Source organism: Leptonychotes weddellii, chromosome 2 (assembly GCF_054177405.1).
Source record: "Leptonychotes weddellii isolate Sample4059 chromosome 2, ASM5417740v2, whole genome shotgun sequence".
NCBI classification, from domain to species: Eukaryota; Metazoa; Chordata; class Mammalia; order Carnivora; family Phocidae; genus Leptonychotes; species Leptonychotes weddellii.
The window spans coordinates 172,065,382-172,091,596 of record NC_138370.1 but is presented as its reverse complement, the minus strand read 5'-3'; the positions used below and the strand labels follow the sequence as shown (position 1 = coordinate 172,091,596).

The window sequence follows — 26,215 nt, the reverse complement described above, 5'->3', positions numbered from 1 at the left end:
GTGAAACAAGCATTGGTTGTAGTCAGTTAACAGCCGCTCCAGACCTTTGGAATTGTCATAGGCAATTAAAACATGGTCTTATCAGAACAACAACAACAACAACCAAAACCTTTGGAATTTCCTAAGTGATAAGAGTGATACAGGTACTTTAATATTTATAACAAGCCCCTTGCAACCACACTTGAGTATATTAATGAGGTGGCTTTTGGACGTGCCTAAGGATGGTTGACAGGTAAATCAGCCATGTGCCTGGAGGGTTGGAACTTTTAGTCCCACCCCCTCGACCTAGGGAAGAGGAGAGGGGCTGGAGGTTGAATCAGTCACCAGTGACCAGTGATTTCATCAATCATGCTTATGTAATGAAGCCTCTCCAAAACCCCAAAGGATGGGGTTCAGAGAGCTTCTAAGTTGGTGAACCAGAATGCTTCCACATGCCATTATACAGGGCCCCAAACTCCATGAGGACAGAAGCCCCTTTGTTCAGGACCTTGCCCTATGAATCCTTTCCATCTGGCTGTGGCTGAGTTGTATTCTTTTACGATCAAATGCTAATCCAGCAAGAAAAATGTTTCTGTGAGTTCTGTGAGCCACTCTGGCAAATTAATTGAACCTAGGGAGGGGTTTGTTGGAACCTTGGATCTATAGCTGGTTGATCAGAAGCCCAAGTGACATATGCTTGGCATCTGGCGTGGGCTGGTGGGGCACAATCTTGTGGGATTGAACACTTTACCTGTGGGATCTAATGAATTCACGTAGTGTCAGAATAGAGTTGAACTGTAGGTCGCCAAGCTGGTGTCGAGAATTGCCTGGTGGTGTGGACCACTCCCCCGCCCCCCACTTTGGAATTGTTGGGTACAGAATTCTCAGACTCCTAATAGCTTAGCTTGAATTCATTAATCAGGGAATTGAGGCAAGTCTGTTTATCAAGTAGTAGCTGAACTATCAAAAATAAGCATTTCCCAAATTCCTTTCTCATTTGTAGAATAAGGATGATAATATCCCCATTGACAGAGGTGTAGATTTCACTCTTCTACACAAAGAGTGCTGACTCCTTCTGCTCAGGCATTCAAATTAAAACCAGTAAGCCTTAGAGAGTCTGCTAGACTGAAAACTGAGTGCTGGGATTGTGTGGTTTTCTATGTATCTAGTTTCTGCCATGCCCTGGTGATCCAGAAATGAATTTTCACCTAGTAGAATGAACACCTGCTCAGTAAGCTGATGGTGGAGCGAGGCAGGTGTGAAAGCACTGATTAGCTGAAGGGCAGGGCTGTCTCTGTTCCGTATTCTTAGGGCCCAGCCTGATTCGGTATACAACCCATGTGCTTTGTGGATGTTTGATGACTGAAAGAGGAATGAATCAGTGGTGTTTGAAGGCTCTGGAAACATTTCCCCTGTCCATTCTGGGCTGCTTCCTTCATCAACTGTTTCTCGGACATGAGCGGAGAACAGTCTGCAAGAGCTCAGTACAGATGATATACTCCTGGTCCTGGGGTGCTTGGCTGGACTCATGTCTGTGAAGGCCATCCACTTCACTAACACGGCTGTTCCAATCTTGAATTGCTCTTCATTTTTCACTTGTGCATGGTTTTGTCTTTCAAATTAAGACTTTGGAATTCTCTCTATGCGGATTCTGCTTCCCTGAAGCATATTCTCACAACCCGCACTCAGCTCCTAGACTTTCGCCCCTGGATGCTGCAAGTCTTTTTATCTTCATACACCTAGTCTGGCCTCCAGGACTACTGTTTCTGCCATTTGATTCTTAGGGATTGAGCCCATCCCATTAATCACAGCTCCTTTTGACTGCCTTCCTTCAAAAAAGGAAGTCCTCTCTTGGGAAATGCCTTTTTTTTTTATTAAAGATTTTATTTATTTGAGAGAGAGTGAGAGAAAGAGAGAGCACGAGAGAGGGGAGGGTCAGAGGGAGAAGCAGACTCCCCACTGAGCGGGGCGCCAGATGTGGGACTTGATCCTGGGGCTCTGAGATCATGACCTGAGCCAAAGGCAGTCACTTAACCGACTGAGCCACCAAGGCGCCCGTCTTGGGAAACTCTTACTAGCAATGCGGCACACATCATGGGAAATAAGCTTTCCAAATTGGTTTTTCAATCTAAGGCGTAGATAGTGTAGGGCAGAAGAGGAATAAGGACAAGATGGAGGGGAGGCAGAAAACTCTTAGGTCTAATGGGTCAGTTGGGTTGGGAATCTCTGGAGAAGGAAGGATATTTATTAAAATGTGTCAGTTGCTTACTATGTATCACGTGACTCTGTGTGTGTGTGTGTGTGTGTGTGTGTGTGTGTGTGTGTGTAACCCTGTGAGTTAATATTATTATTTGGATTTTATGGATGGAGGGAGGGTGAGGATCCAAGAATGAACTTGCTCAAGATGACCCCTATTGCAGGGAAGGAGGCAGCACTGGGACTCAGGTCAGTAGAACCCTCAGTCATTCCACTATATCCCATGGGGTCTGCTTCCTCCAGCTCTAAGCCCTCTTGAGGCTCAACAGAAAGAGATTGCAGGATTAGACCTGGACACAGAATCTCCATAGCATATGGAGTGAAGAAAGAAATGCAAAAGTACACGATAGATTTGTTTGAACAAAATAATACTAATCAAACCCCACCACCAATAGTAATATAACGCTATATTTATATGTTGCTGTAGACATCTCTGCAGACAGGTATCCTATATTTATCTTTACAGTCAATTAGTAAGAGGAGTCAATTTGATTTTCTTCATTTGACATACTTAAAATAAATCTATTTTACATCGAAAGGATTGGCAAAAACTAAAAGTTTGTCAAGAACAACTACTGGAGATAATGGGGAATGAGTAGGACTCATAAGCTGTTGGTGACACTAACATGTCTGCTTTGGAGGATGCATCTAGTACAATTGAAGAGAGGCATAGACTCCGACCCAGAAATTTCACTCTTAGAGAAGTTACCGTGTTGTGTACATGGGAAGACTTCTACAGTATTGTTCGTAACATCATCATGTTCATAAGAAGAAAACTCTGGAAACCACCTAAGTGATCATACTGAGTTACGGATAAAAATTGGGATATTAACATAATGGAATACTATCTATGAATGAAAATTACACCTACACGCATCAGCTCAATGGCATGGAGGCTCACAAAAGCTAAGTCACAGTGCAGGGATGTCATAGTGTGATGGCTTACCTGTTTGTTTTAGAATTCTTACAAACGGTGCTCTTACCTCTGTTTTGTACACTGTGGTTCCTGGTCATGAATGGCGAACTAAAGGGAATGTTAGAATTGACAGAATGTTGGTATTTCCCATAGTAGGTAAAATTCCACTCAAAGGCAACATCAGTCATGGTGGACTAAGTCCCATTTACAAAGCACTTTATATTTCACTGGTTGTGCTACGAGAATTTCTGTTTTGTAAGGCAATAGGCGGGTGGTTCTTTCTCTCTTTTCTCAAGGCAGGCAAACAGGTATGGAACAAATTGACCCATACAAGTTCTTCCCATCATATTTCAGTGAGCACATATCATGATTCTTTGCTTTTGGAAGCCATGAATTCAGACTTGCCTCGTAACTACAGTCACTATAGATAGGTGGCGGGTTGGGGCTAATATTCTATAGAAATTGTTTACCAGTTGAAGGACAGCGAGCCATAGCAAGCAAGAGGAGCACAGAAATTATTTTGTTCCTTCTTGAAATGTGAGCTAAGCGAGAAAACTGGATTATTATAAGGAAATCCATAAGAGAAAAAGGATTATAAAAATATAATAAAAGACTCTTTAAACAACAATACGCAAGCGAGGGAAAGGGAAGTAATGGGGGATGGAGATCATGCCCTTGATGTGCAGGCCTGGCATGGCGGTGAGAGCTGACATTTATTGGGCACTGGCAACAGGCCTGGCTCTGCTCTCAGCGTCTACTGTAGGACGAGCAATGTTGCCCAAGGATGTGGTTTGCTAGTGATGAGGTGGGCAGTCCGATTCTGGTGAATGTCTCCTGACCACTTTTCTGTTCTAACATAGACAAGGTACATTCCCTGTACTTATTGAATAAATAAAAGATAGCATCTTAACTGTGGGCAGGGCACCAGGGAAAGTCAGCATTCATGCATTTTCAGAATCAAGCCATTATTGGCAGCATGGGCTACTGTTTGGGCTTCGAAGTTGGACTTGACTTCAGTAGTAAGGAACTCCACCTCTCTAGGCCTCATTTATTCCCTCTGGGGAGTGGGTCAAAACTATCTCCTAAATTCAGTGTGGCTTTAAGTTGGGGTCTGATGGCTGAAGAGGGGTTTTTCCAAGTAGGGAGAGGGTGGAAAGAGGGAAATATGGGGGGAGGTGGTATAGACAGAGGAAGAGCATGTGCAAATGTCCTGCATTATGTGACAACAGGGATTGAGACAGTGGGAAAGTGGCATGAACTGAGGCTGGGGCCACTGGCCAGCCAGGGGTCATGGGGACCTTAGAAGCACTAATTTTGGAGGCCCTGGATTTTGTTGTAAGGAAGCCACTGCTAATTTATAGTGACCTTGGTCAGTGAATCACTGGTCTGAGCCTCTGCTTCCTCGAATCTTCAGTTGGGACAGCAGTGGTCACAATAAACCCCATCAGGCAAGTGTTAAATCAGATAATGGCATTTTCAACCTCCAACCATCTATAAAGTTTTGTTCAAAATTAGCTGTCAGTTTGCATGTGGTAACTTACAAGTTACCAACTGAGAATAATTAGAAATAGCCAATTTTTCCCCCAGATTGGTTTGCATCCTTCCAGTTAAACCTGTCTAGTTCATATCCAAGCCTTCAGATCTCCCAAACTTCTCTAACAAGCAATCACTAGTAAATTACAGGAAGAACAAGGCCATTACCTTCCCTAACAACTGTGACTCACACATTTCCCTTGGGCCTCATCATTGGGCTTCATTATCAAAGACCAAAGACTTCCCATTTCTCAGGAAGCCTTCGTGCGTCATTATCCAGGACCACACATGGCCTGACCCCCAGGCTGCCGCCCAGCAAGGCATTCCTGTCTCCTTACCTGGCAATGGCAAGAGGAATCTCTGGGGTGCTTTGATTTTGTGACAGGTGAATTGATTCAGGCTTCATCTGGTAATGAGGAACTGCATAGAGGAGTGACATAATTTGGTCAGGTTATAAAAAGAAAATGATTGGGGACCTAATGGAACTTCTGTGATTTCATCTGAGTGATCTCTGATTAGTAGGAGCGGGCTGTTGGTGGTCAGCAGAAACCATAACCTACATATTCTACAACTCCCCTGGCTCCTGTGGGCGGCTTTTCCCTGAGGCTATAAAAACTCTTTCGAATAGTGAATATTCAATAGGATCAAGAATACTGAATCTGGAATTCATCATTGAGCTTCCTGAAATACAGAATATCACATCGGAAGGTATTTGGTATTGGAAGGGCTTGGTGTGGAAGTGAACCAAAGTTGAATTCTGCATTCAAATGAAAACTTACATAGGAACATAAATAAAACAGTGAAACTTGAGAACTGCTCTGGGCAGGGGGTTGCCCAGTGCTGGCCCACGCTCTCCTGAAGTCTCGCATCTCTTCTGCGACAGGGCTGGAGAGCTCCCAGGATTCTGATGTAGACCAGCCGTGCCTACCTGCTTACCAGCAGGCATACATTTTCTCAATTTTCCCCCTTTGATCTTTAAGTTTTGAAAAGATCTGCCAACCATATGAACTGGAGTTATTTAGTAATTACATATGCCATGGATGTGACCACTATTTATTTCCTTTTCATCATGAATAATCTGCCATCCAAATCACCAAGGGATATAATCATACTATGATATGAAATGCCATAAAACACTCTCCCAGTTGCTGTCCTTAGAAGTAAAGTTAAGGAAGCGAATCGACATTGACATGTCTTAATTCTGGTTGTTGCTCTGTGCTCTTTCTCTGTCCAAGGTGGGTCACAGACTGGACACCTCTGATTGAAGGGCTGTGATTACTTGCAATGTGATTGGGGTCAATGCCTGGTCCACTAGTCACCCATCCCGTAAAATCATTTGATGTCATCAGCAGCCACCCAGAGCCTCTGCCCCTCATGCGCTGAGCAACATGACATCATTGCACCGATAATCCCAGCAGTCCAAGATGACAACATCTGAACTAAAATTTTAGTGAGGATGTTGTTTCAGTATGGAAAAGGGCACCGTTTACTTTAGGTTTTAAAGTTATTTAGAATTGCCAACTGACCCCCACTTCTCCATAAGGGACCCTTGAGAATCTACAAACCCTGGGTAGGCCCACTCAAGCCTAACTCCCTCCGTATAAAGAAGAGCAGATTTGAGACCCACAGAGGCAACACAACGTGGCCAAAACCAAACTGAGTTGGTGGCAGCCTCTGAAAACCTAACCGATGTTGCTTTGTGGGACTATGCAGCCTGTGTTAAGTCTCTGGGTCATGGCTCAGATCCTTGGACTTTGACATAACTCGTCACCGTAAGTGAATCAGGTGAATGGTATTTCAAAGGTGGGCATGAACTTGCTGCTGCTTAGCATCTACCAACAATGTGCATACATGCATATGTGTGTGTGCACGATCACATGAGGGTGTATGTGTGTGTGCATGGGTACCATCAAAGCCAGAAAGACCAAGAGCTTCCCTGGAGCAGTGGGCCAAGCACGTCTTTCTAAAGTGGCAGGGGCTGACAGCATGCCTCCTTCTTGTCATTGCCTATGGCGGAAGAAAGACCTCCACCTGAGCCTCAATTTTAATCACTTTGTTTCAACCAGAGGGCTCTTGAGTAGACGAGGAGGCCCCGGGCCCACCTGGATCACATCATCATGCACACATGCAGGTGCTCCTATATGCCAGGCCCTGAAACAATCCTTTGTAAAAATGACTAATGCTATAAATCTGGAAATGGAACTTAACCTAATAGTATCAGTGTATGAAAACAAATGTAAACAGCTTACCTCTCTCTGCTCCAAGAACCTGCATTGAATTAACAACAACAAAAACATAACGTTGAGTGAATCTTGGTGATAGAGAATTTTACATTAAACCATGTTTTTCTTGGAGCAATTGGTTAGTAGAATTTGGACAACATTTTTGTTAGTATAGGTTTTTTAAAACCCACAAATAATTTTCCAAAAGACTAAGCAAAATCAAAATGTTCTACTCTCTGTGTGAGGCAGCAGGCAAATATACAGTCTGCTGACGGGGCTATAAATTACTTTGACTCTTCTGGAAACAGTTGAACCATACCTGTCAAGAACTTTAGGATTGCTCCTATCCTCGTCCCAATAATTCCATCGATGAGACTTTTTTTCCTAAGAAAACACCTGAAATCTGGACCCAGTTCCATGCACAAAGGCATCTAGTACATCATTACTTATGGTGTCAAACCCTGGAAACAATCTACATGCCCATCTAAGTGACAACAGTTAAGTAAATTTTGGTGCTATACTGACTTATTGGAATATTATAAATGCATTGCAAGTATTTATGCAGAGTATGAAATAGGAGTATACTACAAGTATGTGTCAATGTTACATGAAAAGTTCCGGCTACAAACTGGACTTATGATGTTTTTTATATGCAGGGGTGTGTGTGTGTTGCGGGGGAGTCTACTGACCCCTGGAGCCCAGGTCTCCTGACTCACCTTGGCTCCACAGACAAGAAACCTTTAGCAACAAATCGCTCAGAGAGGCATTGAACCTCTTGTCTGAAGCTAGCCAACAGGCAAGCCCCTTTGGTTTGAAAACCTCGGTGTCAAAGAGTTGGGTTCTGGGAAAGAGGCCATACATTTCATCATGGACAGCAAATCAGGCAAATCTATAGGCTAAGTAAAAAGGGTAATGAATCCATCCTAATGAGTGGTTTGAAAGTCTCCCACTGAGTCTTGCCCGGGACTTTGGACCTGGCAGTTCAAAGTGCCCAGTCAGAGGCTGTTGTGGAGACAGCCTTGTCGAAGACAATCTCAGGCTTATTCAAGGAGTTGGGGGAGCAGAGCTGGAAATAGGGCTAAGAAGCCATCTGTCTGGGAGAGCAGGTGTTTTGTTTAATTGAGATCCAGCCCACTTCGTGCTTAAGGGCTCTGAATTTAAAATGGAATGCAATTAGAAAAGTGGGGTAAAATCTCTTCAGTTTATCTACTTTACTTTTTTTTGTTGTTAGAAAATAAACATTCAAGTTAAATAGTAATGCCTCCTTCTTTCCTTCTTTCCTCCTCCTCCTTCTCCTCCTTTTTTTTTCTATCAAGCTACTTTAGCTCGGAGGTGTCTCTGTGTTTCCTGAGGCAGAGAGTCTCAGTGTGGGGAGTGGACCTGGATTTTCAGGGGCTGGCCCTGTGTTCTGCCAACTGTGGGGGCTCTGGAAAGTCTTCTACCCCGCTGAGGCTTCTTTTTCTCCTAGGGTTTTGTGAGAATTAAATGAGACAATGAGTCTCTGACAACTCTAATGTGCTGTGTGAAGTTGAGTTGGGGTGGGCAGCACACCATTGCTGCTGGGAATGGGTTCTGGTTCCCAAGATATAATGTGAGTGAGCACTTCACACCCAAGCATAGTATTTGCCCTATGAGATGGGCTTTTGTGGTGGAGAAATGGCCTTGACTCTGGGCCCAGACAAACAACGGGGAAGTGTCTTGGCCAAAGATAAGGAGGAAGAATGTGTTTTTCCAGTAGGCGGTGTTGTTCTTTAGATGATATCTACTTCTAGAATGCCAGCCAAAGTCACAAAGAAAACAAACTGTCATGCATGACCCCCGCTGTCTGAGGCTGACCTTGCTACTTCCTTCTTGCTCCTTACTGATTGGAAGGCCTATTGTCCTTGCAGGCTGACCCATGAGTTGTGGACTACACATCATCTTGGGTGGCAGCTATCTGCAACCAGGGACACATAAATTTGACCCACAGGAACAAGGAGGTGGAGTCAGAGAGTGCCCAGTAGCAGAGTGCCACACCCACCTTTCTCCTTCCGGGGGCGGGGGTGCACTTGGAAAATCCAACAACTCCCAGAAGAGGGAGAGCCAGGTGAGGTCCTGATTGGAACCAGGGCTCACTTTCTCATTCAGCAGTTATGTACTGTCCTCCTTGCCATGATTATCTGATGGATGAGAGGTAGTAAGTGTCTTGCTGAGTGACGAGAAGTGTGACTTTTGATTTTGGCATTCTCGTAAAGCCAAATAAGAAAGGCCAGACAGACAGACAGAACAAAAGAAAGAAAGAAAATAGATTAACCCCTGCCATCTAGATATAAGAGCATAGTTGAAATACTAAGACAAGAACCAAGTCCCTTAGGAAGCCAGTGGGAATGAGGTGAGGCCACTCTGGTTGTTGGACAGTGACTTTTCATCAGTCACAGCGGACCCACCACTTCTTAGGGAACTTGCTCATTGGGGGTTAGGGAGCTGAGTGTGGGGAGGCTCTAAGGCAGCTCCCTGATACTTGACTTTCATGCTGTTTATTGAGCTTCTACTGCTCAGCTGGTCATTATGCACCTGCTTTAACTTACTTTAACTTTTTCACAACAACTTTGCAAAGAAGTATATCTATCTCTATTTTATGGCCAAGAAAACAGAAAGAGGGGTGGGGTTGTGTGTATATTCAAACCCAGGTCTGTGTGGGTCTGTATCTCAAATTTTTTGTACTGAGCCAGCTTGTCTTTCTTGTGAAGACCAAATGTCAAGGTATAGTACAATTTCCAACATCCTATTTCTGTAAAGCTGAAGGCTGGACGCCATTGGTGGAGGCTTTATGTCTTCCATGGAAACTGGGATGCTCTTCATTGGACCGGTGAACTCCTGAGTATATTCAGGTGGCAAAATAAGACCTTGGTCTAAGATCTGGATCTTGACATGTTTTGCTTTAGTTTTCTCATCTTTAAAGTAGAGATAATAATACAGTTGAGCATAGCTATTATGAAAATTAAGTGTGATAAAGTCTCTGAATCAAATAGTGTCTTGCCCATCACAGATGCTAATGCACAGAAATCCCTTCTTTGTTTCTGAGGACAAAATTTCCACTTACCTCACTTAAGTCCTTTAAGCTTATCTGCCTGTAAGGAAAACAAATACGGTGTTACATAAAATACAGTTCATAATGATCAAGATAAAATCACTCTGAGCCCTTAAAAACCTTTGACTGCATTTTCATTGCCAAATTAACAGCCATGGTCCAGTGTGATTTTCATCACTGCACTATAAAGCAAAAGCCAGGTTATTTTTCTCATAATTTTCTAAGCAACAGAAGAAGTTACGAGGCAATATGAAAGGTGGTGACAGAAAGGACATGAATAAACCAGCTTCTCATTTTCGGAGAATTTCAATAACGTCTTCATTTCTCCTGACATTTGGTTTTCCGTGTTGGGTTTCATTAGCACAGTCAGACCCGCTATTGTTAGCTTGATTGCAAAGTTCTTCGTGTTTTGCTTTGAGGAAGCATAAAGAGTCTCACGTGTGAAGTTGTAGGGTACGGCAGGATCCCAGGAAGCCGTGTGTCAGAGGAAGGATGCTTCCATGAAGGGAGACTGAGACAGACCATGGAATGAATGATGGGGTAAGAACTCAACACACAGTGTGCTGATGTGCGCCCTGGGCAGGTCTCAGAAGAGCCAGCAAGCCTTTTGTGGATACTGTCAATTCAATCACTTTGCCCCTCTGAACCTCGTCTTTCTCATCTGTGAAATGGCCATAAGAGCATTCATCTTGGGGGGTTACTGTGAGGATTGCTAGCGATAAGGATGACAATGTGGGGCGCTCAGTGGGCACTGCTGTTGGGATGTGGTCAAAGTCAGATGAAGAGTGATGAAGGCACATTCTGTCTGCCTGGGTCTACCGGAGAGAGACTGGTCCTTGGGAATGTGGGGAAGTTGAGACAGCAACACCAGCCTCAGAAGGTGACTGTTGATCTAGGGTGATGGAGATGAGCCCAGGAGCACACAGCGCTCAGATGCTGCATCCTGCTCTTAGACCACCAAGTAGTAGGGAAATGGACTGAGGGCCGTATTTTGTAACCAGCTCATCAGCCCATCAGAGATGGTACGTCTGCCCCCCTGCCTCCCACTCTTAATGGGGCAAGTGGGAAGATAATGAGATATGATCAGAAGTAATAAAGTTGAACCCCATAGTATTAATTATTTGGGTTAAATTGAGGCTAAATTCTGGTTTTAATGTTTAAGAGACTCTGGCATTTTAGGACTACTGACCGATTGCCATGTGGCTTCAATTTAAAATGTGCAATTGATCGTGACTTTAAGTTACAAGAGTCAAGCTATGTTTGACTCCGTTTATAAAGATTTCAAACTGAGAGAACTTGAATTTTTCTAGATTTATATATTTACCTTATTAGATTTATAAAGATTTATGAAGTTTTGCTCGTTAGGGTTTAAAGTTAGATGTATACAGGTATTTCAAATGTTTAAGGAGGTTTAACTGAGTTTGTAAATAAGTCTTATTGTCTAAGATTCTTTAACCTACCTAGTGTGACAGAGTGTCCTTCTTTTTAGATAAAATTGCTTGATTTGTAAATAAGTAATATACTTGATCGATGGAAATGTGAGGCTTCCGGAAAGCTAGGCTTTGGAAGTGGTAACATTAAAAAATGGATTTTTAAGTGAGAACCCAAGTAATTGTAGGAGTGTTTTCCGTGCATGGCAATGTCTCTGGGCCTGGAAGTGCCTATGTTGACAAGACTCCCCAAGTTAGTTGCTCCCTTTATCTATAAAATGAAGGCATCGGGCTTGGGGGGTGGTTGGGGGTGGTTGGGGGGAGACCTGCACAGTCACAAAATGGCAGAGCGGGGTGGGGAACTGCCTGCCCGCCCCCCCCAGAACCACACCACCTCTTTCATCTCGTGTAAGTTGTCCCATGTTCTGTTTCAGAGATGGCCAATAAACCATGGTCACTGCCCACATGGCACAAATAAGCTTCCTGACATCATTTCCTGTGCAAAATAGGTGCTCAGCGTGTATTTGAGGATAATCCATTTTACTTGTAAAAATAGCCTTTCTTGAGCCTCCCTTGGATTCGCTTAGTTTTAAATAAACCAGGTTTGAATCCTTGCTCTGTCATCTGTGAGCTCCCTCATCCTCTGGAAGTGAAGTCCCTTCTCTGAAGCTTGGTTTTCCCACCTGTAAAATGGGTAAGCCCACACAGAAATGAGAGGGTTGATTAAGGTGCTCATGAAATAATATACGTGAAAGCTATTTGGAAGAAAATAACACCTTCCATCTGCAGAACGCCTTCACAGTCACGCTTTCTTTTAAATGGAACTTTCGTCCTGAGATAATTGTAGGTCTCCTGCTCGTGTAAGAAGGTATACAGAGAGATCCTGTGTGCACCTCACCCAGTTTCCCCCAATGGCAACATCCTGCAAAACTGTAATAATTAAATTCACTCTAAAATCAGTATTTCCCGTAAATTCCTGTTCCCATGCTCATTTGTGTATCTTCTTGGTAATCCATGCTTCCTCTCTTCAAGGACTCTGGTTTCTCAATATCTCCACCGGTTTTTTTTGTTTTCACTTTCCAAATCATCAGAATGTACATTTTTGTCCCTGAGATTGCTTGAACTGACGTGGTGCTGGCTTTGCTGGTTGCAAAGGGAAAAACCATAGTTTTGTTGTTTAAATAGCAGGTACCTTCTGTAAATTACATTTTGGCTTAACCCTGAAGCATGGGGTTGGAGTTTGCTGAAGCTGCAGGGAGACGTCGTGGCTCGTGACCTCTCTGCATTTCTGTGTCCCTCTCAGTAAACTGGAGATTGTGATCTTGCTCTCTGCACAATGTGGTTGTGGGACTACATGAGGTAAAGCATCCGAAAGACCCCAGAGTGGACCCATTGTATTTAATCAGAGCTCAGCAGATGTCGTTTCCTCTGATGATTACTCAGGATGCTTTTATTTGGTGCATATGCCATGGTATTGAAAATACAAGGGAGTTATTCCCTTTTTCATCTCTTTCTAATTATGTCAAAGAGAGAGTCTCCATGTGGTGATGACTTTATCCAAATATTGCTCTTGCATTTTAATTGTCTTCCCTTTTAAGAGAGAGGAAATGCCACTGGCTCAAAGTTTGGGTCTGAAACTGTCTGTGTTGTAGTTATGCTAATGATGTTCCCCTTTTAAGTACATTTCCTTACTTTAAAAAATGAGCTGAGCCAAAAATATTAAGTACACGGATATGATAAAAATCGTAACAACAGTACATCAATGGTTGAGAATGCCCAGCGAACATTCCCCTGACTTCAAAGTTCTCTTCTAGCTTTCAGTCGTCAGTGAAGGATTTAAGTGGTATGTTCATGAACTGAAGTGCTTCGATTCAGCAATGGTTTTGTGAAGCCAAGACCTAGCTTTCAAACAGACTGGCTGAGCAGGTGGAGACAAATGGCTGCAGCAATGCGCAGAGCCGCATTCACCATCGAGAGAGCAGAGCCCGTTGTAAAGGGCTGCAGCTGTCGGCTGCCTTCAGTGGCCGCCGTGGATTACCCCAGGTGAATCACAGCCTCCCAGATGGAGTGCCGTCCATCCCCAAGCGCCCACGGAGCAGCTGGTAGGAGGGGAGTGGGCGCTAGCCTTCCTGCATGGGCTGAAGCAGCTCAGCTCTCCAAAGTCCCTTCTGTTTTCAGAGAAAGTGAACCTAGCCACAGCCTCCTGTGGTTGTGGACAGGCCACATGTGGGTCATTAGTAATGGCCATCTGACTACCAATACGGTGCCCAACTCAAAATGAATTTGGAAGCTCTCCTCCTACAGCAAAACTCTTTCTTATTCATGGTGACCTTCCTGGTGTCTCACACAGGTTTTTGACCCTTTCAACAGTCCTACGCCAGCCCTATAACTTTGACCAAGTCACCTAACCTCTGTGAATCTTAGTGACCCTATGTGCCCAATGGGTAGGGAAGTGATTTTTACCAGGCACCTACTACGAACCAGCTGCTGAGCCTTCGAAAACCATACTTTAGAGGGCTGCCGGAAGCATACAGTAAGATGGGATGTCATGACACTCTGGAGGGGTTGATGGTGAAGACACCCAGCCAGGTTCTCGTCACTTCTAAAAGTGATTAAACAAATTTAACTATGGCTGCAGAAACCCAAAAGGATGCAAAATGCAAACGTGTAAGGATTCCAACACCATGGTGTTGGCTGCACGATAGGCTGGAGTGATCCAGATTGCAGAGGAACTCATTTGCAGATCAAGGGAGTATTATTTTAGACACTGGAAGCTGGAGCATATGTAGGAACGGCCTAAAGACCATCAAAGCTTTACTGACAGATTTTTGGAACCTGGTTCCCTCTGGGTCCTTAGCTCTGCCTGCACGTCAGATTCACCCAGCGGAGCTTTAAAAAACATGATGGGTTCTTCTTACCTCTCAGAGTGATTAAAGCACATACTGGGGAATAATACTTTTAAAAAAGCTTTCCTAATTATTTTAATGTAAAGCCAGAATGAGAAACATTGCACTAGAATATATAGCCTGTACTTCAAGAGAAAAATAGGGTTATGGGTGCCTAATTCTTTTGGGTACAGATGGGAGATGATGTTCAGGTGTTTTTCTTTCTTTTCTGTGCCGTGACAGATATTCTCCTAGGCACTCTAGAGAAATCCTTACCACTCTGTCACATGGGGACCTTTCTGCTGTCTTCACAAACATGGAAACTCAGAACCGTTTGAGAGCTTTATGAGATGATGTAGCCAGAAGTGACTCAGCTGGGATCCAAACCCAGTTCTGCTGGGTCCCAACACCTGTGCTTTCCAGCATGAAGAAACAGAGGGAAGAGAAGATCCTCTCTTTTTCTCCACACTGAACAACCTCATCAGCTGTGATATTTTATTCATTCTATGTTCTACCTCCTTACTTCTCTGAGTTTTGACCAGTTCTGAACATATTAGACTATTTGGTCAGTAGCATCAGGGATGATACATTTTACGTTTCCAATTCTGATGACATCACTTTATGGGTTTCATGGTCAATTGTTGGCTGTTGTCCCCTCCCTGTTTCTCTCGATTTGAAACTAGAAATCAAAACTGAGTAAACTTGGTGACTCCCAGTCTGGCTAGGACCCTCTGGAAACGGCAGAAGGAAATACAGATTTATCGAAGGTGTACTATGTGCCAGGCAGACATTGCGCTAGGAACTGCGCACACTGAAATGAGTCAGTCCCCCCTTTTGGGGTGGAACAGACAGAACTGTATCCGAGTAATTATACGGGGTGAGGGATGGGCAAGGGTGCCAACAGGAAACGGCTCAAGGTCACAACTATGTGCTGGGCAGGAAGTGTGGAGCGCTTGGCATGATTCATCTTGTGTAATTCTCACATTGGCCTATGAGGTAGATGGTAGGTATTACTGTTATCCTCACTTTACCGCCCAGAAGGATGAGGGCTGGGTGAAGTTTAGTCATTTGCTCTAAAGCACTTTCTCAAGCTCTGCCCTATTGACCTTTGAGGGGTCATTATTCTTTGTCACAGGGTGGTCCCGTACACTGCAGGGTGTTTAGCAGCATCCCTGGCCTCCACCCACCAGATGCCAGGAGAATTCCCACCACCCAACTCATCACAACAAATGTGTCTCTGGACACTGCTAATTTCTCCGAGGGCAGAGGCACCTCCAACCCAATCTCCCAGTTCATAAGAAGGAGCACCTAAATTTCAATTGGGGCAGTTGGAATCGACACCTGAGAGCTTGCTTCCCTCCCCACACTGCAAGGCCAGTGGAGAAGCCAGCAGACAGGGGAAATGGTGCCGGCGAGAGGAGGGGGTTCTGCCTGTCAGAGGTATGTTTGCGCGGGGCTGCCAAGGATGAGCAGATGAAGAGACATTCACCAGAAAAATAAGGGGGAAATGGCCTTTTAGGCTCTTCAGCGTTCCCCAGCAGAACCAGTGATGACTGGGTTTTCCATAGAAGCTCAAAATGTGCCTGATATTTTGAATTTATCTATGAAAAATGCTGACTAACTAATGCCTTGTGCTCCAACCTGCTGATTCAAGCTTTCCATAAGAAAGCGTCATTCATTCCATGCAGGAACAAGAGAGAAATGTTAATCTCTGTTCTGACTTCTAAAATGAGGAAATTCTGGAAATTCAAACTCTCTTGGGGGGAAAAAAAGCGCCTATTTGCATTTGTTACATTTTGTGATTGTTGTTGGTTGCCAGATGACCCACACGTTTGGGAATGGGACTTTGTCGTCAGCTTAATGACATAGAGTTGGCTTTTTAATTATTTGTCAAAATGGCAATAACATTTTTGACAAATGGGTTTTCACACGCAGTTGTATTCCCACAGCCGGGGTGGTGAGAAGCCGGGGGGCAGTATTGGTCCACAAATAGCCTGAGCCCCCTTTCAGTTTTTACATAAAAAGTCCTGATTCCTTTCTGGCACTTAACATTTCCTTCTGTAACAGTTCAGGTCTCAAGTGAGACTTTGTTTCAATTTTATTACAGAGAAGGTGTAATTTTTTCTTTCTTTTTTTTTTTAAACGGTTTTATTTATTTGTCAGAGAGAGCGAGCACAAGCAGGGGGAGCGGCAGGCAGAGGCCGAGGGAGAAGCAGGCTTCCCGCTGAGCAGGGAGCCCGAAGTGGGACCCCGTCCCAGGACCCTGGGATTACGACCTGAGCTGAAGGCAGACGCTTAATGATTGAGCCACCCAGGCGCCCCAAGAAGGTATATTTTCTGTTAAAGAATCAAAGTGCAGTTTTCTAAGAGTCTTTTCCCTCCATGCATCATTGGCTCTTCCCAGCACAGTAGGAAGACTGTTTCTCGAGATGGCTGGTTGTCCTCCTCACCCTCCCGAGCCCACCAACCTCCCTGGGCATCTCACCAGCAACAACACCAAACCTGTCACCTGGGCCCTTTCTGGACGTCGGGGAAGCTGATCCTCTGAGGAAGGGGTGACCGGCGGCTCTCCGGCTGGGGGGGCAAGGGCTGGTACTTCTTTGGAAGAGTGACAGGTGGCCTGTGGGAAGAGTCACAGTGAGAGTCTGAGAAGGTTCGCTGTGCAGGTGGCTCCTCAACCAGCCCTGTCCTCTGTGTCCCCAGCTTTGGGTGGGAAGTCCATTTTGGGGGGCTGGCTCCTTGACAGGGCAGTCTGATCCATTTCAGGTAGCTGCGATTATCCGAATACTGTAGTCATTCTCCTGCTGAGCCTAAAGCTCCCTCCCTGCAACGTGCCCTTTGGTCTGGTTCTGTTTTCCAAAGGGTGGGATGTCATTTTCTGCAGGGCATCATAGATTTCTCAATATGCCTCCTATCTGAGATTGAGGAAGACTGGAAGATGTGAGCTCTTTAAATGCCCCCAAAGAATTAGGAACATGTTTGAGAGTCAATGAATGTCTCACTCACCCATTTATTCTCACATTCACTCATTTACAAAGCATATCGGGCACTATTGATGGAGGCTGGAGATGCAGAGAGCAAAGACACAGTCCATGCTCTAGACACTTCCCTCCAGAGTGGCAGAGAGAGAAGCCATGAGAGGTTACCAGCAAGGGTGGTTCGCGCTGTGATGGAGGTCCTCTTGGGGCCCTGAGAGGGACAGCAGAGTGCCTCACCAAGAACCTGAGAAGTCAAGGCTGTGACTCTCACGTGTATGTGTAATAGAATAATAGTAATATTTCTATATATACTAGATAGAAAAATCTGTGTGCATATATAAATATAGGCCTATACCTTGTAAGTTCCTGAAGGCATTTCCTAGGGCTGGTACCGTCTGGGGGCTTTCTGTACTAAACGGAGGGAAGAAATGGGGAAAGGATGGGGAGCAAGGTGCACATCACGGACTGATGAGTGAAGGTACGTGGAGTGGCTGACTTGTTCGACCTTGTTCACTGGCAAGCTCATCTTAGTTTCTCAACTATCAACTGTTCGTGTTTTTCTTTTTTAAATTCTGGAGCTTTTCAAATTCTGGAACTAATCATTTAAGTGCATAGCAAAATACAATTTCTATTTTAGGTGTCTTACCGAGGAGGTGGTAAAGGAGTCTGCAGAAGGAAAGAGAATCAGAAATTAAATTTATTATTCTCTGAGCAGAAGTAATGCTTAACAATTTTGGGGTTTACAAATAGAAATGACAAATTCCAATCAAACGCCTGGGTTATATTTTTCAAGTGATATCTAAGCCTTTACATGGTCCACATCCCCATGCTTCTAAAATAAAGAGTGGGTAACAAACACATTTTAATGATTTCTCTTACCTTGTTTCCTTTTGTGGGTCTGTCTCCTGAAACATAAGAGGGAGAGCAGTGAGTTTATGGAAAATGTCATCAAGCTAGTTTTACATATGTGAATGGAAATCATTCCCATTTGAATAATCTTGATGATAATGTCAATTAAGGTTTGTTGAGATCTTATTGGGTACCCAGGACCTAATTATACTAGTTATGTGATCTCATTCGATCCTGGCCTTTGTTCTGGAAGTGAAGAGTGAGGTATGGGGAAGTTACTCTCCAGTCACCCCGTAAATGGTAGAACGAAGACTTCATTGCATGCGGTATGACTCCCAGGGTCCCCCTCTTAACCACTGACTCTTGATTAGAATTAACATTTTTATATATCTCTATAGTTATCTCATTATTTCAAATTCCTGACACACACCTTCAGTGGACATTTCTGAGCAGAAGAAAATAGCATCACAGTAATTTCCCGATGGGAGGGTTTTCTAAGACTCCCAAATCCAACTTTTGTTTTAGACCAAAGTAAGGACAAACTAGGTAGGACAATTGCTCAAGACCACCCAACCCTAGAAAAACCTGAATGAAGGTCAGGAGGGCTTTCCTGACTCTCAGGTAGTTTTATTTCCACAATTGGATTCAACTCAAAGACAGTTATTGGGCTGCTACTCTGAGCTAAGCACAGAACCAGGCGACAGGATACAAAGACAACATGGCCTTCCCCTCAAGGTGCTTATGGTTGTTCGGTTTCCAGGCAAAGGTCTGGGTTCTGGGGACGCAGTGAGGAGGACACTGTCCCTGTCGCCATAGGGTTTAGACCTAGGAGCACAGATGTGCATTGAAAACACTATTAAATCTCTGAGATTTTGAGAGAGAAGGTCATGGTATTAAAGGGACACGCAGGACATTTAAGTTAGTCTGGGGTGTCAGAAAAAGCCTCCTGGAGAAAGCAACGTTCACTGATCTGTAAGAGCGGATGTGGTGTCGTAAATGGTGTTTTATATGGCTGTGGGAGGAGCCAATGGGAAAACGTGGCTCCTGTCAGAGGTGACTTCACCCTGGGCTGATTACTGGTCTCCACGCGCTTCGTTTCCTTGTGTGTGAAGCAATGAGGCCGGACGGGCTCAGTGGTTTTTAACTGAGCTCTAAAGGGCGCTCTGGGCTCCCCTGGGGACTTGTAAGGGGCGGGAGGGTTAGGGGACTGGTTTCTGGCTCATTGTTGCATGTCACAGGAGGCTCCATTCCATCTGCTTCCAGATTTCTTTTGGGGAAAAGTCCAGCTGGCCCAGAAAAGCACAACACAACAAACACTTGTCTGGATGATTTCAAGGGCTCTTCCGGGTCTAAAATAATTACTTGAGTGAGCAAAATTACCATTCTCTGTATTTTGTTTTTGGAAAACACTTTTTAAATGGATAGACTAGATTTCTCAGCATACATTCAAACACTAATGGCAAACAGGAATCGTAGATGTTCTTGGCATTGTAAAAACCAAATAGGATCCAGGATGGATTTCAACAACAGTAGTGATCTAGTTAATGTGAGATCTCTGGCTATTTCAACGGTATTTCCAAAGAGCTTAGACCACGTGATGTCCTCTTAAGGCACCAGGTCAGAAAACGTAAGATTAAGTTCGTCTCACTTTGTTGTGGCATTGGCTTGACCCGCAGAGCTCCCCAGTGGACTGTCTCGCTGTTCATAATGATGCCTTTCCCTGTGAGGCTAGATGCTGGCTTTCTAAGAGGCCTTTCTTCATAGCTACCACTATATCTATGGGAGACCAATTTAATTTACTGGAAAAAAAATTCAATAAAGAGACTGAGTATCTGGGATTCAGTAGGCACATTCCATTTATAGTTTCAGAGGTATCTATCCTGATTGCTTCAGTGACTGAGCTCAGAAAAGGACATCTCTCTTCCTTTTATTCATTGGCTTGTTATTGCGCATGTAGTCTATGTCAGGCCTGGGTTCATTTGTAATATATTCATTGATGCAGGTATTGGGGAATATAATACCCAAACAAAAGTTGCTATTCCCATGTAACTTGTATTTCAGTGGCAGGACGTAGAAAACAAATAAAAGTATACAATGACAATGACAGGTGAGGACAAGTGCTCCCAAGAAAAATGCGACAGAGTGAGGGAGAAAGCAGGGCCATGGAGAGAGCCGGAGCATGAAGAGTTCTCCATCTGTCACGCAAGAGAGATGGGGAATGGGGTGACCATTTTTTAGGCAGATCCCAGAAAGCCTCTCTGGTTAGTTAATGAGAATAGAGACCCAAGGAAAGTGAGGGAATCATGTGACTGTGTGGGCAGGAGTTTCGTGACAGAGGGAAGAACAAGTGCAAAGGCCCTGAGGTGAGATGAATAAGAGGGAGGTACCGCTTGAGCAGTGGTTGCAGAGTTAGGGACATCCCCAGATCACCTGCCGTCTTGTAGGCTGTGGGAAGAGCTTTGTTTTAAACACGTTGCATCTTTTGATACACTGTTCATGTGTCCTGTGTCTTCATTATAATATGGAATTTTCTCTGGCATCACTTAGACTTAGTTCCCCACCCCCGCCAATTAAAACAGTTTTGTATATGATATCATTAGCAACAGCAGTGGGGATTTTGGCTGTATCAGATATGTCTGTTAGTAAGCATTTATGCTGTTGAGCTTCACTTGTTTGTTGCTTAGATAATTGAAATCCCACAGACTAGCGGGTAAGAGTCAATTTCAAGAATCCTACAAGCCAGAGAACTGGATCAGATAGGCAAAGTACCATGCCATGCTGTGATAATTCATAAAATCCAACCAGCTTTGCTTTGGAGGGGGAGTGTTTAATAAAGTAATAACAGCTCAGGTATTTGGGATAATGGAAGAAGATGAGATACGGAGTGGAGTTTCTGGAGTTTGAATCTTGATTCTGCTACTTACTATAGGCAGGATCATAGCAGGTGCTCAATAAATATTTATGAAATAAGCAAATGGATTGAAGGACTGCTGAGTTTTCTCATCTGGAAAAGTGAGAAATGGTTATTCACACTTCACTGGAATTCACGCATGGAATACACGGGTTAATGGACTTCAAGTACGTGGCTTGTTAATGCACGCCCAGTTATTAGCATTATTGTGTGATGAAAAATTAGAGGGGGAATGACAATTTACTCTCCTTGTGAAGTACACACAAATATTCTCATGCTAGGAAAACTTTCCGCTCTGTCACATAAGAAGACCCAAATGTTTGTTCTCTGAGGTCCTCCTTCCCTTGAAATTCAATAAAGTGGGTTTCACGAGGAGGAGGCTTGCATGCTCGCCATCTGGTGGCCATCTGGGTAATTAGCACCATCTGCCAACAGCGTGTCCTCATTTGCTCTTGGTTCTGCAACGAGATTGATTTCACTTCCGCTACAACATTTACTGCTGCTTCCGCGGTAATGTGGAGCTGTGAGCACAGCATGGCTGTAGAATCTGAATGGATGGGGCTGGACTGTTACCTCCACAACTTATTAGGGAGAAATCACAAAGAGATCGTCAACCTTACAGGGTTCTGTGAAGTTAAAGCAAAGCGTGCTGGGGAAGAAAGTATCACAAGACCTGTTTGTGGTTCTGTTGGAGCAGCTTGTCCAGCGTACACAGCTTGCTGTTAAATTTTAGGAATTTTGCAATGCGGTTGTTAAACACAGCCATTATTAAAACATAAACTGTTTCATGTACACTTCAGTTGTATCAGCGACTGCCGAACTGTCTTCCAAGTGGCTGTGCTGTTCTGCATTCCCACCGGCAATGCATGAGAGTTCCTGTTGCTCCACATCTTCACCAGCATTTGGTGTGGTCCGTCCTCTGGATTTTGGCCATTCTTCGAGGTGTCCAGTGGTATCTCATTATTGCTTTAATTTGTACTTCCCTGTTGACGTAGGATGTGGAACATCTTTCCATAGGCTTATTTGGTGACGTGGCTATTGAGGTCTTTGGCCCCCTTTTTAATTGAACTGTTGGTTTTTTTATTGTTGAGTTTTACGAGCTCTTTGGATATTTTGGACAACAGCCCTTTATCAGATATGTCTTTTGCAGGTACTCTCTACAGGTCTGTGACTTGTCTTCTTATTCTCTTTTTTTTTTTTTTTTTAAAGATTTTATTTGACAGAGAGAGACAGCGAGAGAGGGAACACAAGCAGGGGGAGTGGGAGAGGGAGAAGCATGCCTCCCGCCGAGCAGGGAGCCTGATGCGGGGCTCGATCCCAGGACCCTGGGATCATGACCTGAGCCGAAGGCAGACGCTCAACGACTGAGCCACCCAGGCGCCCCTTCTTATTCTCTTGACATTGTCCTTCCCAGAGCAGAAGTTTGTAGTTCTCAGGAAGCCCAGCTCATCAATGATTTCTTTCATGGATTGTGCCTTTGGTGTTTTGTCTGGAAAGGCATCACCACCCCTAAGGTCGTCAAGGTTTTCTACTCTGTTATCTTCTAGGAGTTTTATAGTTTTGATTTTTAATTTAGGTCTCTGATCCATTTTGAGTTAATTTTTGTAAAGGACCTAAGGCCTGTGTTTAGATTAATTTCCTTTTTTTTTAAGAAGAGGATGTTCTGTTGTTCTAGCACCATTTTTTGGAAAGACCGTCTTTGCTCCATCGGATTGCCTCTGCTGCCTTATCAGAGATCAGTTGACCAAACGTGGGTTGATTTCTGGGCTCTCCATTCTGCTCCACTGATGCATGTGTCTGTTCTTTAGCCGATACCGCACTGTCCTGATTACTGGGCCTTTATGGTACGTCTGGAAGTAGGATAGTGTCAGCGCTCCAAATTTGTTCTCATACTTTTTTTTCCCCAGAGATCTGTTTTCAGACATTTACTGCTGCTTACTGCTAATTAGCTGAGTGATTTAATGCAAATTGATTGGCCTCTCTGGGCTTCGGTATCCTCATCTATGACTTAAACGGGGGGACAAAGATACGTAGGATCCAAGAATGTGTTTCTTGATAGAAGGGACAAGACACAACAGAGTGGCAACAAATGGGATCTTTGAAATCATTCACATGGGGTTCGAATCCCTCCTCTGTCACTTACTGAGTGACAGTGGGCAAATCATGCAAACGCTCTGGGCTTTGGGTTCCACGTCTGCAGAATGCAGATCAAGAAGCATAGTTCCTTGGATGTGGTTAGAATTAAATAAAATAATACTTGTTTTTCGCTTAGCTGCCATTTGATTTATGTTAAATATATGCCATACCTTTTATCTATGAAATATGATCATGAAGATCAACACTTCAGAAATGGACCATCAGTGTAACGTTCTGTAATTAGAGAAACAGACTCTGGGCAAAAATGGATAAAACCTGGGCTCAGTTACAGTATTCATCATGTCTAAGAGTTTTATGATATATGGACGTGAACCATCAGGACTGCATGTCCTGATGATTAATTATGAAAGAGCTTCAGAAGCAACTTAGGATCCAAGTGGCCAATGTAGATCTGACAAGCCTCCTTTGAGAAACCTCTCCAAGTCTGTTGAAGCGTTCAGAAATTAATTCCAACAATAAGTTGCTGACACCCTTCTTTGGGTTGGGCAGGGAGAGAGTAAGTTAGGCCAAGCCACGGATTTGAGAGGGACATACCTTCTTTAGCAACTGCTCAAATCGGATCAGAAAGTATAGTCTCAGGAGCGTGTACATCAACATGCACTTGACCATGTACAGCTGCGTGCTGGGGTTAGTGATGGATGTGGGATAGAAGCATCTTCCCCAAACAAAGCTGGGGAACGTCTTCTCTGCTGACCTGGGTGTCTCAGGGAATGGAGGGAGGGAGGTCAGGTAGGGCACGCGAAGGACTAAGACGTCAGGGGGTGACTTGGGCAGTGGGGTGGGTGGGTTTGTGTGTCTGGATTCACAAAATGCTAGAGACCATTGTGTTCTACTCTCTTTCTACAGATGGGCTATGAAGGCCCAGTGAGGGAACGTCACCTGCCTAGATTTGGAAACAGAGAAAGAGATGGGACCAGAAGCAAGCAACCCAGGCCTCTTGACTTGCTCCTCCACAGGCCCCCACCTAGTGGGGTGCATGACTGAGGGTCACAGGCTGGTCTATAGGTGGTCCAGTGACACCTGGAAATGCTGATTGAATACGCTTTTAAAATGGGCTAAATTTTAGACTTAACTGAATAAATATTTACTACGCATCCCCTATGTGTGCAGCACAGTGCTGTGTGTTTGCTGTAGGGAAAATAATGTTCAATAAACGTGGATCCTTGTGACTGAGGAGGCTAGCTTGTTTTTCATATTCATCTACAAGACTTATTTTGTATGCTGAACACCAGACTGGATAGAGCATGAAATGGTTTTAGCTTAGAGAGAGAGTCAGGAAGATGCTCGAGTGCTGGGAGAAAGACAAGGGCCAGAGGGAGCCCAGAACCCTGCGAGTCTGGTCAGTTCAGTAGCCCTCCGTGGAAGGTCCACCATGTGTCAATGATGGTGCTGTAGGTTTTCACTGGTTCTCACCTTTCAAACTGGCAGATATTATAGGATACGGCTGGTATCGCCTCCATTCTAGACAAGCGGAGACTAACGTGGAGAGGTCATGATCCTTGGAGTTTTCTTATTTGCAAAACAGTGGTGCTGGGTGTGAACTCAGGGCTCCGTGTCCGCAGGTCTCACATTCATGCAACCACACTTGAGCTGCTTCTGAGCATCAGAAATCAAGTTTCACTTCCCGTGAGGTCGTTGTCTCCCATCTCGGTCCAATGTCTCTTGCTCTGTAAAGCCTTCCCTGGAGACACCATTCTCCTCCCAGGCAGAATGAAGTACGCACTTTGTTGAGTTCCCAGAACACTTTGTGTTGACTGGACCAGATTGTGGGCTTCTCATGGTCTAAGGTCTTATGCTATTCAATGCCTGGAACAAGTAATTTTAAACAAAGTGCCCTGTTACCCGGGAAGTTATCACACAGTGTGCTAACTCCCTTGTTTTTAATTCCTTTATTTGTGGCTACTTTGTATTTCTCTTTCAGAAAGCCGTATTTGCTAAAATGAGCAGTTTTATCAGATGCCCTTCCTTTTCTCTGAGCCTTATTATTTTCTGTGTATGTGATGGGGAGACACAATGCTTTCCTGTAGTCCCATTACTGAGGGGTTTTTATAAAATTTATAACATTTATAATAAATTTATAACATTAACTTTGAACTGAATATTGTTACCAATTCTTCTGTTGCTTTTGAGTCATGGGTTGTGTCTGAAATAAATTTAAATCTAAAATGATAGGAGAATAATCTTAAATTTATTTCTAATCATCTCTGTGTCTCAAGGCTTGTTATTTTTCTCTAGAATACAATCCAAAGGATGCCAAATTCCATCATTTTTGTGATGTTTTGTGTTGCCATATTCTGCCACTGGGGGACAGTATCGCCCATCAATTCATGTCCAGCACTAAACCTTGCAGAGTTTGGATGCGTGGGATAGCGGAACAGGAGGGGATGTTTGCAGAATGGATTTTACAGCAAAACGTTGGAAAACATTGCCAAAACCCTGGGTTCTGGTCTAGGCTCTGGTCTCTGTGACCTTGAGCGAGCCACTTCTCTTGCTAGATTTCCTTGCATAAAATGAGGGAGTTAAATCAGATTAACTCAAACTCATCTCTAATTCTAATTTTGCTGGCATCCAAATTCCTCTAAAAGCAAACTAGAAGAAAGGCCTTTTGATGGCATTATGTGGAATTCTATTTTGCTTCTTTTCAACCAAGCTCATGTTTCTGGATATACATGTTCAGTCACCTGTGCATAATTCTCTTTCATTTCTTGGAAGGTTTATTTTATTTCGTTATAAATTCATTCTTGCATATGGTATGCTTGTCACCTCAAAGAAAATTGGTTCACAGTCTGTGCTTGGTTCACATCTGAGGCAAAGAGAAATTCACTTTAACGTCCTTTATTCTCAGCATTAAGAAGCTAAGCTGCACTATATTTGGACATGATAGCTATCCTTCTCTGAAAAGAAGACAGTTTCTTCTGGATTTGTAGTGAGTGCTAATGGGCTCATCATACACAAGCTATACTACTATATTATATAGAAATACTTTGCCCCCAAATAAACTTTCACCCATTTTTAGAAATGAAAAAAAA

At 43.9% G+C, this 26,215-nt stretch overlaps 1 protein-coding gene across 1 annotated transcript in view; it reads right to left on the bottom strand.

Moving 5' to 3' along the window:
- CLNK (cytokine dependent hematopoietic cell linker) overlaps positions 1 to 26,215 on the bottom strand; it is an 86,745-nt gene that overhangs the window by 21,998 nt on the left and 38,532 nt on the right. The window contains exons 8-14 of the mRNA XM_006745117.2: positions 18,149 to 18,174; positions 17,916 to 17,935; positions 16,801 to 16,911; positions 9,989 to 10,016; positions 6,934 to 6,952; positions 5,023 to 5,104; positions 3,219 to 3,259 (exon numbers count right to left, since the gene is read on the bottom strand). Coding sequence (XP_006745180.1) covers positions 3,219 to 3,259; positions 5,023 to 5,104; positions 6,934 to 6,952; positions 9,989 to 10,016; positions 16,801 to 16,911; positions 17,916 to 17,935; positions 18,149 to 18,174 — 327 coding nt within the window. The remainder of the gene's footprint in view (positions 1 to 3,218; positions 3,260 to 5,022; positions 5,105 to 6,933; positions 6,953 to 9,988; positions 10,017 to 16,800; positions 16,912 to 17,915; positions 17,936 to 18,148; positions 18,175 to 26,215) is intronic.